The sequence below is a fragment of the Scomber scombrus genome, chromosome 21 (genome assembly GCF_963691925.1).
Source record: "Scomber scombrus chromosome 21, fScoSco1.1, whole genome shotgun sequence".
Taxonomy (NCBI): Eukaryota; Metazoa; Chordata; class Actinopteri; order Scombriformes; family Scombridae; genus Scomber; species Scomber scombrus.
In genome coordinates this window covers 21,262,010-21,280,935 of record NC_084990.1, presented here as the reverse complement: position 1 = coordinate 21,280,935, position 18,926 = coordinate 21,262,010, and the positions used below count along the sequence as shown (strand labels likewise).

The 18,926-nt window shown below is 37.4% G+C and overlaps 2 protein-coding genes across 4 annotated transcripts; both read right to left on the bottom strand.

The window, feature by feature from the left end:
- Positions 1-1,630: 1,630 nt before the first annotated feature.
- On the bottom strand, positions 1,631-6,300 carry tvp23b (trans-golgi network vesicle protein 23 homolog B (S. cerevisiae)). The gene is made up of 7 exons (XM_062442385.1): positions 6,237-6,300; positions 4,596-4,663; positions 3,963-4,107; positions 3,783-3,872; positions 3,484-3,609; positions 2,629-2,757; positions 1,631-2,511 (listed from the first exon to the last, which is right to left on the bottom strand). The coding sequence occupies exons 1-7, from the start codon at positions 6,246-6,248 to the stop codon at positions 2,485-2,487; spliced, it is 597 nt and encodes a 198-aa protein (XP_062298369.1). The 5' UTR covers positions 6,249-6,300; the 3' UTR covers positions 1,631-2,484.
- Positions 6,301-7,427: 1,127 nt separating this feature from the next.
- trim16 (tripartite motif containing 16) lies at positions 7,428-18,297 on the bottom strand. 3 transcript variants are annotated; one of them, XM_062442450.1, is made up of 7 exons: positions 18,123-18,297; positions 17,056-18,047; positions 13,196-13,291; positions 11,809-12,042; positions 11,506-11,677; positions 11,032-11,127; positions 7,428-8,885 (listed from the first exon to the last, which is right to left on the bottom strand). In XM_062442450.1, the coding sequence occupies exons 2-7, from the start codon at positions 17,749-17,751 to the stop codon at positions 8,278-8,280; spliced, it is 1,902 nt and encodes a 633-aa protein (XP_062298434.1). In that variant the 5' UTR covers positions 17,752-18,047; positions 18,123-18,297; the 3' UTR covers positions 7,428-8,277. The 3 variants fall into 3 exon arrangements, with proteins under 3 accessions (XP_062298434.1, XP_062298436.1, XP_062298435.1); XM_062442452.1 differs by having other exon boundaries at positions 17,056-17,877; XM_062442451.1 differs by having other exon boundaries at positions 18,141-18,297.
- Positions 18,298-18,926: the final 629 nt, after the last annotated feature.

Here is an 18,926-nt window from a genome sequence, read left to right as displayed (position 1 = left end):
TACTTACAGTATACGATAAGTTTATAGATTCTAAATAACAGCATGAAATAATTAATGTATGATGTTAATGCTTATATATGTCTATCCTACATAAAATCCCACATTAAATTAAGCTACCCACCAAAAAATGAAAATGAGAGAAAAAGAAACAAAAAGAAAATACTACCTATTTCAATGCGTAATAGTCAATACACCTTCTCAAATTGAAGTCAGCATTATTCCAAAGTTTAACTCCAACAACAGAATTACCCAAAACCGACAGAGAAAACTTGGAGACAGCCAAATACCCCACAACTAAAAACACGGTTACTAAAAAATACAACAAACCTTGTATATGGAAAAATTAACTCTTACATGATCACATGGATAAATGGAATAAGCTATATTAGTCAATAGTTAGCCAATAGTTTCTTTTTCTGTTTACTTATTGTTTATTCTGATTGATGTTTTTTTCTTTATTTATTTTTTTTCTTTCTGGTTTGTAACCTTTCTTTTAATGACATGATTGACTGAAATAAACTAACTAAACTATATTCCAAAAAGATTTTATCTGGGGGAAATATGTGGGCTTTATTTTGAAGGTGAGACTGCTTCACTTCCTGTGTTTATGTGAGCTTCATTGAAATAGATGCAATCAAAAAGGTGAGGCTTCTCTTCCGTATCCGCCTTGTGATGTGTTTGAGAGGCGTTCTTTCTTCTCCACCCGTATTCCGAGAAGACCCGCCCTACTCTGTCTCTGATTGGCTCTGATCCAGATACACTAACCCAACCTTAACCAATAGAACGAAGGCAACAAATAGTAGCCAATCAAAGGCAGAGTACGGCGGGACTTCTCGGAATGCGGGTGGGAACGGGGAAAAAAGGGGTTTGGAACAAAATAGACGCCATGTTCGTTGTGGCAAATAAAATATCCCCCTTTTAAACTAATTAATAATAACATAATATCTCTCATAGCGCCGCTAATCATTCTAAAGGCGTGTTATATTCTTCAAGGTCTATCATATTAGGAATTAAACTCTTGAGATCACTGAAATGATGAATTCAGTGTGATTATGTTTCCATTTCTTACAAGTTCATGTAACCTGTTTCCAGAAAGGCGTTTTAATAGATAAAATGACAGATAACAATGTCTGTATTGGTTTAATCACATTGATTTGAAAGTATTTTAAAGTCAGCCTCCAGTGTATTTTGGCGTCTTTAAAATAATTCATATTTTTCTGAGTAATTTTTTTTACAATATTGATTCGCCACACTATTTTTTTGACAAATAACTTAATTTTGCACTCTAAAATGGACAATGTATGTGTATAGTAGAATGCTGCAGTCATACATCGTCCTTCAAGCTCGAGCAGAGACCATTATCTATTTGTCTTTTGAGCAGCAAATAGATAAACATCACCAGGCGTAGCTGGTTATAGTTAGCACAATGGCATTTGTCAATGTCATCAATTATTTCCATAATGCAATTTTGCTCATTGATTTGCAAATGCCCAATACATCTAAAACTGTTCGGCTTATGATGTAATCCATTGTACTTGGAACTGGGATAACAACATAACACCAACAGAACAGTTCAAAAAGATCATAAAAATAATAATAACAATAAATAAAAACTTCCACACTGTTCGGAAAAATGTTACAAATGTATTTGCACAAAAAGAAGATGTTCCACATACTGTTGTTTCTTTACATACATATTTACAGATCTCCTGGAATACTTTACACTGTTACTTTACAATCTCATATATCATACAAACAAAAACGTTTGCACAATACCTTTCGGAAACATCATTTTAATATTATAAAGGTTAAAGTAAGGAGGAAAAGTAAATAAACTAAAAGATATCTGAACTTTCTCTGAGACTACGTGACACATGAAAAACTACACTCAGTTTAACATCTCAAGTCCTTTCACTCTTTTTTCGGTCATGCATTTACGCCAAGCACGCAGGTGACATTAGTTAGGGTTTAAATCTCAGATGATACAGAGTACAAGGGCCACAAATTTCTAGCCATTATAAACCCTTTGAGCTGATGCAGAGTCAGGCAAAAGGAGGAAAAAACTAAACAATAGAAAAAAATTCAAAAATGTGATTTGAGTTCATGATGAAAAAAAGGTTTCAGTTAGGGCTGAACATTTAATCGAAATGTTATCGAAATCCCAATATGGCCTGCTGCAAATATCACAGGAGGTTCATTATTTGTTAAAAAAAATGTCAAATGTGTGTCAAAATATTTAAAATGATATATCGTCATGCTAGCTTACACATTATATTCTACAAACATCTGTGTTTGGTACAGATGCCTGCAAAAATCACACCATAATCATTTTAATATTTTTTTCAATTAAAATGGAAATAATAATGCAAGTGCAATTAGATATTTAAAAATGGTTCAGCCCTAGTTTCTGTCTATGTATCCACTTGCTAAAGGAGTATATATTAAAGCATTAAGAACAATGTAAAAAAAAATTGGAGATGCACTTTATGATTCCTCCTCTTTAGACAGCGCCTGTGGATGAAAAACAACACATCTGTAAGAATTTCTGGAGCGACAAAGCAACAAACAATAAAATCATTATCAGCTTGTTTTACTCCAAAATAACATTTAATAAAAAGATCAAGTCACCTGTTTGAGAAACTGTCGTCCGAAATAATTAGTCGCCATGTTCTTTAAGCTGGTCTTGCCTCCCACTTTACACTTTATGTAGCCGTAGAGGTTGGCACCTTGCAACACCAGACCCATGATCACTACAGGCTGTGTGGAGGAAGACAGTCAGAGTTTAACATGTATGATTTGTGATAACATAAAACTTGTTCCTCTGTGAAGCTCCAAAACTGACTGAAAACCACAGTGGAAAGTACTTTAATTGAGTCCCTTCATTTTACGCTACTTTAGACTTCTGCCTTAAATTTTAGAGGTAAAAATATTGTACTTTTTACTCCACTACATTTATTTGAACATTTTAGTTACTACTTAATTTGCAGATTTAGATCAATAATATCAAATAATTTAAACTATCATAAGATAAGAAATTAGTGAGCATGAATGCATCAATAATTGGATTCTAATACAATAATATATCATGATTCTGCATAAATATTAGTTTTATTTTTGGTACTTTAAGTACATTTTGAAGCAAAGACACAAACTGTACTGCTGCCAGAAATACTCCCCGGAGCTCCAAATGTGGATTCTTCCACCACTGAAGAAAGTCCCTAACAAACAAACTATTTCCTCCTGTTTGGGTACACAGAGCCCAGCTGTTTTAGAAAACTACTGAACCAAAAGGTTAATCTACATATTTCTAAATGTTTTAAAGATTTACATCTACAGAAGGAATTAATGTGTTTGGGGTTGAGTGCCACACACAAGAAAGGGAAGCTAGAAAGTTTTCATAGATGGACTAACACTGTTTGTTGTTTTGGTGTTTCATGAGATTTGAAGAACAATAAGCCTCATTTGTTGCATTTGAGGACGTACCATCCATTTAATCTTGAAAGAAAAGAGGGTGCTGAAGGCGAAGATGACCCACATGACAGGACAAACGATCAGTCCGAGCCAGAAGATTCGTGATTCAGCATCTGACGCTTGTTGCTTCCCAGTGCCCTGAACAAAACAGGATATTCTCACCATTAGGACATCTGCAAATACCATAAAGCTCGCCGACAGTAAACAAGTGTACAAGAGGTCAGTATATGATGAGGGGTTTAAATACCCATGGGTGGGACAGAACAATTACTGCAACATCAAAGCGCACAAAGCACTAAAGAGCATCTTACCTTCCTTGCCTCAAACACCCAATGGCTTCGTCCATCATCATCCACCTGGTTCCACCACCTTAGACCAACCATCAGCCTCCCACTGATGTTCTATAAAAATGCGAAAAGGATATTATTAGCCTGAAACGATCGAGACTTCCTGCTGTAAACTTGACATAACTGATCATGTAAATGAATCACCTTTACTGTCCAGAAGTCACATGAGAGCAGAAGAATTATTGTGACCATGCAGGCGATGAAACTTCTACTGAAGATCTCACAGAGCAGGTAGACGAGGATGGCAGTGACTCTGAAGAAGAGGTGGAAGAAGGACGCCACTGGATGCCTGGTAACACATTTTAAACATATTAAATTCAATGTTATCAACTGACTAATCGCTTAATCAACTGATTTTTGCAACTAAACTAAACTAAAACAATTAATCTATAATGAAAATAGTGCATTACAGATCTAACTATTTATTTGATTTGTCTAGTGTGTCAGAAAATAATGAAAATGCCCATTACAATCTCCCACAGCCCACCAGTGTATTTAAATTCGTTGTTTTAGTCAACAAACCATCATATATGACATAGAAAACTGTCAAATCTTCACATTTAAGAAGCTGCAATCAGAACATTTTAGGTGCTTTTGCTTTAAAAAATGACTCAAATGATTATTTGATTCTCAAAAAAGTTTTTAAAAATTTAAATTACTATAAAAATAGCTGGTTTCAACTCTGATAATCTACTTGGGTTAGGGTTGTCCACTGTCATTTAATTGCTCAGCAGGCATTTATGGATTTTTAAAGTCAGCTGTCCTCTGTTGACTTACTTGATACTTGACTTCTTCGACCTTTTCCCCACATCTTCCTCTGCATCGAACAGAGACACATCTTCATCCTGAGGGATCAATAAGGACGAGACAAAACCCTTAGAGACTCACAGCACTGAAAAAGCGAATTTCATATATCATATGAACACATGGACTGGTCCTGGATCATATGAGCTTGAGCATTAACTGCATGTTTTAATCAAGAATCCGTGAAATAATTCAGATTATTACACCTCTTGAACTGTGAAAGAGATTTAACTTGCTGTAATCATTCCTCGTGGTCCTACTGGCTGTTAAAATATACCTCAGACAATGTAAGAAGGGCTGCACAATAACAATAACAGTTATTTTCATTATCAATCAGTCTGTTGATTATTTGCTCAATGAATTATTCATTTAGTTTAGTAACATATAAGACTAAATAAACCAGAAAATAATTAATCGAGTATCAAAATGTTTGGATGCTTAATGTTTAATCGTCTTACTGTTGCAGCTCTTAATGCCAAAAAACACAGTGTGTCCACACAGTCATTTAAAAGTAGATATGAAGCTTATATGAGCTTATATATTCAGCAGTCTGAGTTAGTCATATCAAGTGGATATCTGCCACATTTACACACTATGTTAAGCATCTTTGTGTTTCCCTTTTGAGCTGTGGTGGAAATATAGTAACAAAACTAGGGATTTTGACATTAAAAACACTGTAATTATTACTACTAATCTAAATACATTTTTACACAGACTGGACAGGACTGAGGATGTTGTCCCCCATCACTTACATTGTAAGTACATTATGAAGGGATCTTCTAATGCTCAGTATGAACAGGAGGAAAACGGATTACAGCAAGAAAAACAGGTTTCAGTCTTCATTTGGGCGTCTGGCTGTTGTTTAAATACACAAACTGTGAGCATGTCCTTTAACTACCAGTACTTTGTTCATAAACTCTTATCGTACACAGTAAAATATAATAATTTGAAACCTTCAGATCTCTTGCACATAATGTTACTATTATTTTACTATATTTGTACTACTATTGTTTTTTATTGCTCTTGTACTTTATTCTTTTTTTATTGATACTCTTCTATATCTACTGTCTAATATGCTGCAGCAACACTGTACATTTTCCTCGTCGTGGAACTGATAGCTTTTTTTTATTGTTGTCACTTCAAGCTATTTCATATCAATTAGTGGCTCAAATTAATTATATTAAATGTCCATGATAGAAGACCTACGTTGTTTTTGACTGCTGTAGCTCTGTTACAGCATTACTTTGAGTAAATAGAAGATAATAGATTATTTAAAGGGACTATTGATGAATAACGTCGACGTGTAACTTCTACTCTAATGTTAGCATAGCTGAACACATAGGTAAAGTTTGAATATACATATATAAAGGTGATAACACATATATTCCCCCATGATACAGAACATTATGTGTGTTTTATAAGCGCTGATGTGGAGCTAAGTTAACATAAAGCTAGCGTGGTAGCTTAGCAACAGTTTCACGACAGCTGTTCAAAACGAGGACAACATAATAAATAGTGTTTCCAGACTTTTTTTTTAGCTACAGTAAATGACGCCACATTAGCTGTTTTTGATGTCTTATGTGTAGCAGATTAATGTTAATATTTGTCACTTACTTCTGTTAACATGTTGAAATTGGAGCAGCCACTTCCTGGTTACATGCTCAGTTGGACTACGCGTCACTGTACACTGTCATGTGACTGAGCGTGCAGCGTGCGTTCTGACGTCATTGTCGTGGTTACGTACGAAGCTTTAATAATAATACTACTAATACTACTAATACTAATAATAATAATAGTATATTGAACTTACATAAAATATCATAAAAATAAGAGCATAAAAGCAGCAACCAGCAAGATTAATTAAAAGTTAAAGGTTCTGCTAAAAGTCCTTTTTAAAAACTAAAAAAAAAAAACAACAACAACCTCTCAGTAGTCTTTGATAGGAGGACATTTCATAGACGAGGAGGCAGCAGAACAGAAGGCCTGATCACCAGTGGTGCTGAGCTTAGTCCTGGGGAGGAGGAGGTGATTGGAGTTTGTACTGTATGAGCAACTCTCTAACCCTAATTGTCTGAACTGCTGAGCCTGTTTGTTTGTTTTTATTTATTATTGCATACTATGTGTCTATTGGTTTTTGTTATGGCACAGGTTTGCAATTAAGAAATACATTGTATTACAATATTGTATACATTTAAATATCAACATTGATACCACCATCAGGTCTGTACCTGCACAGTGTTGTTAACAGACAGTTGAAATTTGCTTTTTTAAGTATGAAGAAACTTGTTTTTTTATTAATGCATGGAAGGACTGGATTCAATTTTCCACTTTCATTTGTTCACACAGCACATTCTTATGATTGAGACTGCACTTTAATATCACTTAGTACTCAAACAATGAAAAACTAGAGGATTACCATCAGTAATTTACTTACTACTCTTTCTGTGCCTACTTCTTTTTTTACATGTTTCGAGCCTGTTTTTGTTGCTTTTACTGTTTGCACCTGGCACTGAAGGAAATCAATTTCACTCCCTTATATACTGAATACTGTACAGAGAGACTGACAGATTCTACTGTAAACATTGAATGATTATGCATTATACTGACTTATTATTATGTATGTGGTTCTGATATACTCTACTCCTGGACATCAGTGGGATGTCATAATGAGATGGACTCAGGGCAGCTTTACTTAATGATGACATTCTTTATTCTTTAACTGTTTGATGTCAAAATGACAAAAGCAGACTGTTTTGTTTGTTTTTTGTATTTTTTATTTTTTTGCATACAGGAAAGAACAGAAACTTCTGGATTCACAGTGTGATGATAAGTAACAGCGATCCCAAACGTACACAGGAGTATAAATATGATTTGAGGCCAAATATACATGATATTTTAACATTTAAAGATAGGCTGCTGTAAACAGGTTTTACTATGGCAAGACTTTCCATATTTGGATCTTTATCCGATAAAATTTTCATTAGAGGTTTTGTTTGGAGTTAAACATTTTATACAACTATACAAGACTCTCATAATTCCCACTTAAAGGATGAGTTCACAAATATTCAAGTCTATCTTAAAACAACAATCAGGTGTCCAATTGGACGCTTAAACATGTTTTTCCTGCTGTTATCATTCCATCACTTCATAATGTACTTACAATATAAGTGATGGGGGACAAAATCCACAGTCCTCATTCTGTGCAAAGATGTATTTAAAAGTTTATCTGAAGCTAATATGAAGCTTCAGTCGTCCAAATGAGTCAAATCAAATAGATATCTTTCAACATTACAGTCTTTTTAGTGCCAAAGTTCCTCTTTTTGTTACTATACAGTACTTCCACCAACAGGGAAACACAAAGAGGGAATTTGATGCTAAAAAGTAAATTTGTCAGATATCCACTTGATATGACTAACTCAGACTGCTGAAGCTGAATATAAGCTTCAACTTTTAAATGACTGTGTGGACACACTGTGGATTTTGGCCCCCATCACTTATACTGAAAGCAATTTTGAAGGGGATCTTTTAATATGCAATATGCACAGGAGGATGGATTACAGTAAGGGAAACCTCTTTCACTGTTCATATAACCTGACTGCAGCCTTAAAGACAAACTTGAACAATTGTGAACGATGCAAGCAAAGAAACTTCATTACTATGCTGCTGTTTTTGAAACAATTCCATTTGCAGGTGAGGTGGGAGGAGAGGGGCTTTTGAGCGGTAATGGCTCTCCAGGTGCCACCAAGGCAACAATATTCTCCTTCTTAGACAACCAGAAAGCTGGGTAAAGAGGCTCCAGGAACTCTGCCTTGTACTCGTGGATGAGCGTCATGGTATCACTCACTCCGTAAAAAGCCAAGAAGCCTTGCGTGTAGTTCACATACACCCCGATACGGGTGAACTTCTCCACATTGAGAGGAGTTTCCACATCGCTGTGCCAAGCGGAGAAGGTGCGTCCGTTCCACTGAATACACCAGGAGAAGTTGTTACCCGTGATGCAGCTGTTGCTTTCGCTGCCCTTTCGGTCGATGCTCTTGTAGGTGACGCCGATGTGTGTGCCCTCGCCGCTGATATCCACCTCAAAGTAGTGCCGCCCCATATAGAAGCTCTCTGTTGCCAGCAATTGACGCCAGTTCTCAAAGCGCTCAGGTACATCAGGATAAGGATGTTGCCAGGGTGTGGTATTAGTCACCTTCCTGTTTTCCTCTGTCAGGCGCAGGAACTTGTGAGCTGTGTCACCATCGAAAGTCACCTGGGCGGCATCTGGGAGAGGATTGTAAAAATGTTTACTCGTGCTCTGACACAATACTGCAGTCAGGATTGTGCCTACTAATTAGGCCACACCCTGAATATTTTCTCTGGGAATTTAAAGAGTTGCTCAGTTGCACAGTTTACAATTACTAAACCAGTAGATTCCAAACTGGGAATACTGGGCGATTGCCAAGGAGGAAATGTGCAGACTGTCCCCGAGAGAACATTCATTTGGGAACAATAACCAACCACACAAGTACTCTAATGCATGCAAGGCTATCAAGATTCAAGCTATCAAAATCTATTCAGAAAGCAAACCGAGCACAATATCTTGTTTCAGGCGACCAGAGTTTTGATAGGGAACAAAGAAAAAGAAAAACAGGTGTTAATCGAGCAAATACAGGTGGAAATGTGTAAATATGAAGAAGCCGATCAGTCTGTTGATTTCACAGTCAGTATATTGAAAGAGGCCTGTGGCTTCTGTAAGTGAAAACTGACAGTTTGGGCAAAGTTAAATGTGCATTTTTGATTTGCACAAAATAAATGAAAAGGTAACACTTTATAATATGCGTACAAAACAACAAAAGGCATGTTTAAAGTCCCTTCTCCACTCAAAAATGTGTTTTTTTCTTCTTACTTCTACAGTTGGATGTTTTAGCTTTAATGTTCAGAATGATGTATGAGACAGAGTTTGACACTAGAAGGATGTTTTCACATTCATCTGCTGAAAGTAGAAAGTTTCTCTGAGCTCATAAAAAAATCAGATTTTAAGGACGCAGGCCTTCGAGCATGATTTGTGACATCCAAATAGTTTGCAAGCAAATCGTAGTCAAATAATAAACTTACATAAGTGCAGTGTGGAAACTTGAAGTCTCGGATGCACTGAGACACTGAGAATGGACTTTACAGTAGGAAACATCTTGTGTCAAACAGTTAAACTTTTCAAATGAAATATAATCGCATATTCATAAATGGTGGAGATTTTTAATGAGGGAGAAGGAGTAGAAGTTATTTAAAGATAATTTAATTTTCTTTTCTGGAAGAACCATATCAGACACAAATTATTATTCAAAGTAGAATATTTTATATAGACGCTAAACATGTCTGGAGGGGACTTTAACTAATACTGTACATGACTCATGATGAATTCCTGTGGCTCACCATTAACAAATAATCAAGTCATAATGACTTTGCAGGATGTGATAAGTGAACTCTTAATAAATCATCTTATGAATGTTAATTCACAGTTACCTAATGCATTAATTATATATACCACTAAGAAGATGCAGTCCCATGCATTTAATCAGCATCAATGATCAGAGCAGCACTTATTCTTAGAGAAATATGAAGCTTTTTCTTCAAACTGGTCATTCTGTCATATTTACAAGCTAGGAATTTTTAAAACATGTATTTATTATTTTATTATTACTGTTTTATTATTTGCATTTGTTATTGAAGGTAGAAATCCAGTGAAGTGGACTCAAAACATTATCAATTAGTAAATTAATTGTCATTTAGCTGTACTTGAAGTTTGTGATACACTCTGAAAATGTTAATTCATGTATTAAATCCTAACTCGTGCATTAGTTAAGTTTATGTTTTGTACCCTCGTTATAAAGTGTGATCAATTAAAGAGAAACATGCATGAAAAAGCAAACTAATGAGAGACATGCAGGTTCTTCTTGCACTTCTTCAATAAAAGTCAACTTCCTTCCTAAATATTGTGAGTGACTGATATGAATTCACTAATTTCCAGTTTGGGGATGGAGGTGGGATGAGATGGCATGAATGATTTTTGGCATTGAAAGGGGGGATATGGCAGGAAAGGGTTAAGGAACTGCATCTCTAAGCAAACCCAGACTGGAACAAAGAGTTCCGAATATACTAGAACATTTCATTCAGCCATAAAACTGAACCATATCACTTTCCATAACTTAATTCATGTAAACTAGATCCTCGAAGGCCTAATGGAGGAGCTGAATGCTATGAAGGATAATTACTGCTCTCAAAACGCTTCACATTTCACATATTTTACGATGTGGGTTGGGAGGACTGAGACTCATGACCACATCCTGACTGTAGCCATGATTGCAGTATTCAGGTCTAAAGGCCCATATTCAAATATTGGCCATATTGGATAACTAGAAAAAGCACTTACACTTGAGGAAGTCTGTACGAGTCTCTGGATTTGGTAACGTTATGTTCTGTTTTGCCGCAACAATCGCCTGGACTGTTGTCTTTATCCCCATTTTATCTGAAATGAAAGAAATATTTTCTTTTTATTCTCTGAAAACAAATTACAGTTTGGAATAATTTGCATTAAATTTGTTTCACAAGCACATAAAATGCATCAGGTGGAAACAAGTTGAGCAGCTTCTTTAAATAGCCTAGTTTGCATTAAATTGTGACACATGAAACACACACTTATCTTCCATATTTAGACATCTTTTATGACTCAGGTTAGGTTATCACCGCGTACCTGAGCTCCACAGCCATGACACACAGGTGAAAAATTCTCCACATGTGTGAACACGCCTCAACAACCAGCTACTTGTGCATTTAGGATTTACTGCTGGAATGTTATTTCCATCTGGAGCCTGTTTTTTGCTGATGTTTCAGATTATGAACTCACCATTTTTACACGTCTCTTTAACTTTGTCTATGTATGAAGACACGAGCATGGCACACAGCTCCTCCGTGGACTTGACGATCACATGGCTGAAGGAATTCAGACGGTCCATAAGTCCGATGTAGACCCCAGGCAGCGAGGTATCAGTGGCTTCTTTCTTCCACTGTGAATACTCCTGTAAAACAAACACAGAACCCTTTAATGGATAAGAACATGAGGATATTTGCAGCCTTCAGGCATGACTTTCTCATTTAGCTCTCCTTCAACTTTAACCCCACATCTAAGACTTAATCCTGGTGGTGTTACCTGCAGGAAGTCCACATCATTTTTGTTTTTGGAGAGCTTCTCCACCTGCGCTTGTGTCTTCTTCAGCTCTGTGCACCTCTGCTCCAGATGAACCCGGATACCCTCAGCCTGTTTCAGCGCCTGCTTCTCCTCACCCGCCAGGATCTCCGCCACCTCCCGCTTGGCCCTCTCCACCACCGCCTGCAGCTCCTCGAATTGGCTTTCAATCACTGCTCGTACCTCGGTCACCGAATGCTGTGGAATAGAGATTTTGATTTCAGATCGTGCCGATTGGACTGAGCATTCTTTACATTCTTTACATTCTGCGGGGAGGAAGTGATGCATATTAAAGCTGAAGCATAACCTGTTAGTGCAAGCTCAAATAAGAAGTGCTTTGTTGCTTCACCATGTCTCTCAACAACATGAAAGAAAGATTTTCCACATCCATCCTGATAGTGTTGTTTTACAGATCTGTTATATTGGAGGATCAGTGTTTACCTTCTCACTAATCTGTTGGAATTAACTGGATTTAATTTGGAAACATTGTTCAGGAAGAGAGTAAAAGCAACCATCTCTCTCAGATATTTACAACACGGAAAGCTAAATCAAGACCATCCTCTTAAGGAATTTGATATCCTGCCCTCTACTCAGACATAGAGGTTTCCAAAAACTCAGTCGACCAGGTTTTCATTACTTTTCTTGTGGTTTTCCTTGCCTTCATAATTCATGTGTCCAAATGAATGTTGACATGTTTTTCTTGCTGTAATCATTCTTCCTGTTCATAATGACTATTAAGGTATTTCTTCAACCGCAGTTCAAAAGGGAAACACTCTCGAGACAAAAAGAGATTTCTTTTTTTTTTTACTACAAAAGTCTGTAAATGTGGCAGATACCCACTCCATATGTCTGGCTCAGACTGCTGAAGCCTCATATAAGCTTCACATCAACTTTTAAATGCATTTTTGCCCAAAACGAGAATTTTGGCCACCCTCACTGGAAACCAATTTGGAGATATGCTTATGCTCAGTAGGAACAGGAGGAAGGATTACAGCTAGAAAAACTTGTTTAAGTATTCATTAGGGCACCTGATTGTTGTTTCAAGGTTTTAAATTGTCAGCCTAACCCTTAAAATACATTCTTGCATGTATACAGTAGTATCGGCACTCCTAATGTCTTTCACCATATTACTGGTTGGTTCATTTTGGGCAATACAGATCTGAACTGAACTGAACTGACCACTTTGGCGAAACTCGTCAGGTTTGGGAGGCTCTGATACCTCAGTGCTTACAGGCTGGTGGATTCCCAAGCCAAAAATAGAAGCCACCAACTCACATGGTAAACACACATTGTGACATTCTTGTGACACGCTCAGTGAGATCATATCAGATTAGTCACATGGTGTGTTTACCTCAATGGAGACTGTGTTGAGTTGTAGTTTGTTGATGGCGTTCTCCGCTGACGTCACTGTCTTCACCATCTCAGTCTGCTTGTCCTTCAGTTCCCTCTGTGATTATAACAAGAGAAGATCAGTTTAAAGCATGTTTCCTCACAAATTCAACACACGAGGTCATGCTGGAAATATGTCAGATCCTAACAGAAAGCACTTGTATCCAGCAAATGTAAACATGTAGGCACTTTCTTCAGGAAAACTGTGTTGTTTCCTAGTTTCCTCAACTCTATGGGGGTCGCACATCCTTTCCTTTGCTCAGACGATTGTGTTTTCTTTGAAGTATTGACTTTTGTGTTTCCAGTCTGAATTCCTCTGGCGTGTTCAGGCAGCTCTGAAGCTCGGGGTGACGTTAAAGCAAAGTTCTCTTCAGTCAAGTTTTAACCCTGAGGGGAGCACTTCTGCTTGAGACAGCACGATGGGCATCAAGTCTATGTTTGTAGAATTATTATATAATACCAAACGTCTTGGATAATTAGTAATAATTTGATTTATGAGGATATTTTTCTTTCCCCCACTCTTTACATTACTGTTTTCAGAAAAATCCCCCAGGTTATACGTTTTTATACATGTTAATATAATAATAATAAACTTTATTTATATAGCACTTTTCTTAACAATGTTACGAAGTGCTTTACAGAATAATGTTAACACTGATATAAAGATAATTTATTTGCAGATGATCTTTTGAAATATTTAACAATTTTATAGAAATCCATTCCAACACTCAGTTGTTTCAGATTATAAAAAATTGATTGCAGAATAAAAATGACTGAAAACATTAAAATAAAAAGACATACACACACATCAACATGAAACAGTTATTTAAGTGATTAATCTGAAACTAAAAACAACACCTACATAAAAGCTATTTTATATCACTAATTGATTTTTTGAAAGCAGAGTAAATGAAATGGATTAATCTTCTTACCAATGCAAGATTATTTGATGTATTTGTATTTTCTACTGTTTTAATTACAACAATTAAAAACCTTTTATAGAATATTCTAGCATATTCGACCCTAACTAACATTATGTGGTTAAATAAAACTCATAAGATTAAAAGGGATGTCGATGATAAAGATGCACAAAACTATAAATACTATAAAATGTATAATAAATTTCACTTTGAGTATATTCTTTATATTATCTGATACTTATCTCCACTAAAAGGGAATACCTATAACCTAACTTTAAGGGTTTCTTCATCAGTAACAAGCCCTGAATAACTTGTTCTAATACTGTAGTTGACTCCAAAGCAGAAGCTCGGTGATGACAGTTGGGAGAAACAGATCCTCATTGTCTGGCCCCACGACAGATACCCGTCACAACCACTAAATCAACAGCTATCAATCATCTGTGGAGGAATTTGTGGCATCTCCAATTAAAATTAACTACTAAAGTTTATGCTCCGTTTAAATTGAAACCCTATAAACCAAATTAACAACAGACAATCTGGATTCAACTAACTGTTAGTTTCATAATGGAGTTTTCTAAAAGGAGGGTTTGGAGTTACCTTGCAGTGGTTCAGACCAATCAGGGTCCTAGAACTACTGACATCTACAGGCATGGTTTAAGGTGTGATGACAGCGAGAACCGATAGACAGCGGCTGGTTCATCAATCACCTGCCATGTATTGTTTTTAAAGTGCTCGCTCATTTCCAAACAGTTTGTGAGGACGTCTTCTCAGATGGTTATGTAACGAACCATTTGGTGTGTCGGGTTTAGTTTGAAATGAACAAATGTAAAACATGAGAAGTTATTTCACTATATTGTCTTGTGTTTCCTTTACCTAAGGAAGTACTTAAGCGCTATATAAGTTTGATTTATTATTATTATTATTAATTTATTAAGGGAATTGGGAAATGTTCGAGAGCTAATTTCCTCTTTTTCCTCTTTTCATATTTCATTTTAACTGAAGTGATCGATCTCTCACCTTTATTATCATTATTTAACTTATTTTCTAAAAAGTGATAAACTATATCTATACTCTGGATGATTAACTCTTTACTTATCTTAAATTGGCCCTTTATACAGCTCCTCAGTTCAGCCTCTGTCTGTAACAGGTCGTTTTAGCCCCTCTCCCAATGAGCCCACTCTATTCTTATTGGTTAGTTAGGCTACATGAACAGTAGTGATATGACTTCACTTCTTTTTCTCATTCTTTGCTGAAAATGTCAGTGTCTCAAATACATACGTACATGTTTTAGCCTGAATCTGATCTGAAATATGCGAGTGGACAACGTGAACAACCTCAGCAACAGGGACTACAGAATGAACGCGGGATAAAGGGAACGATCTGATGTCAGTTAAAAACATTTTGCAGGACAGTAAATGCAACATGTGCTAAGTGAGATAACAGAGTGAAAGTAGTTGTTGCAGGATTTTCAACCATCCAAGTGACTCTACAGTCCTCTGAACAGTGTTTACCTTACTGCTCTAATGAAGATGTTGAGGTTTTGCAACAACCCGCTCTGTAAATAACAGGTGTAGGCTAAAAGCTACAGATCTCTGCAGGAATCTCAGCAGGAATGCATGATCCTGGGGGTCACTGACTGTCAAAAAAAGAGACAAATGACACTTTGGCTGAAGCTTGATCTTCCTATGAGTCAACAGGGAAAAATAGACCTGAGTATTAAGTGTCCAGAATGCTGCAGAGCTAAAAGATGTTGTTAATCAGTCAAAGTGGGCTCATGATTTGATGACCTTTGCAGCGGATATTGAGGCTGAATTAGAATCGTAATTGGATTTAGGCAATCAGACAACAACTGTGATGGATTTGGGAGGATAAAGTTCAACCTCTCCCTGCTGGTGTTGAAAGTTACATCCATCAAAGCCGCTTAGTTCGACACTTCTATAAATATCTCTTCTTCAACATGTGGAGGCACCAGTGTGAACAAGATTTTCATGCTAAGTTGAAGAACAGATCAAATTAATTGCACCATTTCTATTATTTTAATGTAAAGAAAACGTCCTTTTCGCTTCATTTTGTATCCCCCACTAAGAATTCTTTTCATCTGTATGTACCTGCCCTGTTGAGACTGTAGCGGACTCCACCTTTAGTCTCACCACAGATTGAAAAACAAATAAAAGAAAACATTCAGCGAGGCTTAGCGATGTTAGATAAAGTAGAGGACACAGAAGACTTGTTGTAATTTGAGAATGTTGTAGAGTCGTGTTCAAGTGCACCGAATGGAAGACTTGGACTGCAAGTAGAAACAAGTTTCACTAGTCTGTTGATAACTACTTTAAAAAAAAAAAATTCAATTTTAGTTCATTAAATGTCAAAAATGCTGAGTCACAGTTTGCCACGGCCCAATGTGAGGTCTTCAAAATGCTTATTTTGTCTGATTAAGATATTAAATTTGTAATGATATTAGAACACAGAAGCAGACAGTGAATGGATGATATTTTGCTTGATAAATGATTTAAATGACTGGTTTTCAAATAGAAGATCTGACTGATTATGAAGAGATGAGGAAAAAAAATCTGTTACATAAGACTGCTTATTCTTTCGGACTTTTCTTTTTCTTTTGCTCTTGTGAAATAAGAGATAGTTTCGCTTCTCCAAGTGTCTAAAAAGCAATCAAAAAGGGGACACATCGGAGGTGAAAATATTACTTTTTGGTTGATAATTCATGTCCTCACTGAGCTATAACCTGTGATGAGGGGGCAGAACTTTAAGGAATCACAACCCAAACAAGGTTGAGAACCACTGACTGACATGTGAAAGGTAAATGTGTAAAAGATTAACCTAATATATAGAGATATACAGTATGACTGTGCAGTTTTAAGGGGATGTAATGAAAGGGAACACCTGCCTCTATCCGTCTGCGAGCCTCCACCACAGGCATGGTGTTGTGGCCCTTGTGGTCCTCCGTCACACAGTCTTGACAGATGCAGCAGTCGTCAGCACAGCAGAAAAGCTCCAGGGGCCACTTGTGGCTCTCACATGTCCGCCTCTCGATGTCCCTGAGCGGCTCCACCAGCCGGTGGTTCTGAAACTTTGGGTTCTCCAGGTGAGGCCGGAGGTGGGCCTCGCAGTAGGACACCAGGCAGGTGAGGCAGGACTTGAGAGCTCTGCAGGGGCTCTCAATACACGAATCACACACCACATCGTCAGGGCCCAAAGGTTCCTCCTTCACCTCCTCTTCTGCTCCATTTGTCTGCGGTTCTGCCTCTTTCTTGTCCTCTTCAGGCTTCTTGGGGTCCTCAGACTCCTTCAGATCTTCTTGTATTTTGATCTCCTCGGTTGTCTTTGAATCTTGATTTTGCTCCTCTTTGCTGTTAATTGCAGGAGCCTCAGCCTCTGTTCCATTCTGTTTGGCAGGCTCAGGCTTGTCGAGGCTCTTCAGAGACTCGGTGCATCCTTTGCTTGTGTCACCGAGGCAGGAGACACAAACAGAGTGTCCACAGGCTGCCGGCTGGTCTCCACTCAGGACACCTGAGCAGACGCTGCATAGTTTCTGCTGCTGCTTGGAGGTGGGAGCTGCTTCTTCAGCTGCTGTTGCTGCCATGTCTCCAGTCCTTCTGTGTCCGCCTGGCTTCACTTCCACTCTCTTATGCTGTCCGAAAAGGACTGGCTCAGCTACTTTTGCAGCCGGCGGTTCCTGGATCACACTGAAGAGCCTGCAAAGCCACACCTAGATGATGTGAACGTCAGTCAAGCCTCATAGTTTCAGTCTAAATGTTATCCGCCCCCTTCAGTCCTCACATGTAACCAAACAGGCCGGCATGCAAGCAAACAGCCCACACACACAATCACTGCCCTCCCCTTCCCTGGAAGACATAAAGCCACAGGGTGGAGCCAACACTGCAAACAAGGAACAGAGGTGTAAAGTTGCATTCCCCCACATGCTCTGTATTTGAGGATGAAACTGAAACTTACCTTTATCTGTTGACATACTTTTTTTGTTACATGACTGATTAACTCATTGACTGCATGTGTGTTTGCTGTCACAGCATGATTAAACTATCTTGACAAAAACAAAAATGAGGATATCAGGAAATCATTACTGCAGCCTTTTGTCTGTCCTTCTGTTTCCTCTTTCATGTCATGTGAGCGTTTCTGCTGCTCCAAAGTACAAGTGGAAAACCAGTGCAAAAGCAAATATTGAGAGAATGAAACTTCAGTGCAGATACTGCCACCAAGTGACCAAACCCTGCTGTTATCAAAGAGAATGATTTACTCTTAAGAGAGAACTTACTGTATGTGTTAATAGGTATTTTTGTTGTTATAATGAAGAATAAGACATTTTTATCAAGTGACTCACTCCCACTCACAATGAAGAGTGGGTGTAACATTCAGAGCAGCTCTGATGCGGTCATATGATTAATCACATGTGTGTGCAGAGAGGACCAGCCAATCAGAGATGTGGATTTTTATTGGTGTCTGCCACATTCAAAGCTGGATTTCCAAGCTGGCAAAGCAGGCAACTGCCCAGGAACTCCAAAAGGCTCAGATTTAGTTTTTGTTTGATTACAGTAATTTTGTATAGAAGTTGCACCACTAAAATGGAGTGCAGACACAACTCATAAAATCCAAAACATCCAAAATATTTTGAAAGAATATTTGTGGAAAAGTTTACTTAGGTACAAATGAGATAACTAGTAACATCAAAATTAATCTGCACATCTCATTTTCCACTCCTGCCTGTTTAAGGGTTAATCCACCCATAGGAGTAATGTAAGG

Excerpts from the sequence above, each read along its gene's own strand:
- trim16 (XM_062442450.1), bottom strand. The coding sequence starts at position 17,751 with ATGGCAGCAACAGCAGCTGAAGAAGCAGCTCCCACCTCCAAGCAGCAG. Across the intron at positions 11,678-11,808 it reads ATGATGTGGACTTCCTGCAG|GAGTATTCACAGTGGAAGAA; the intron begins GTAACACCACCA and ends TTTGTTTTACAG. Across the intron at positions 8,886-11,031 it reads TCGTACAGACTTCCTCAAGT|ATGCCGCCCAGGTGACTTTC; the intron begins GTAAGTGCTTTT and ends ATCCTCTCCCAG.
- tvp23b (XM_062442385.1), bottom strand. Across the intron at positions 3,873-3,962 it reads GTGACTTCTGGACAGTAAAG|AACATCAGTGGGAGGCTGAT; the intron begins GTGATTCATTTA and ends GCATTTTTATAG. Across the intron at positions 2,758-3,483 it reads CTTTCAAGATTAAATGGATG|CCTGTAGTGATCATGGGTCT; the intron begins GTACGTCCTCAA and ends TCCTCCACACAG.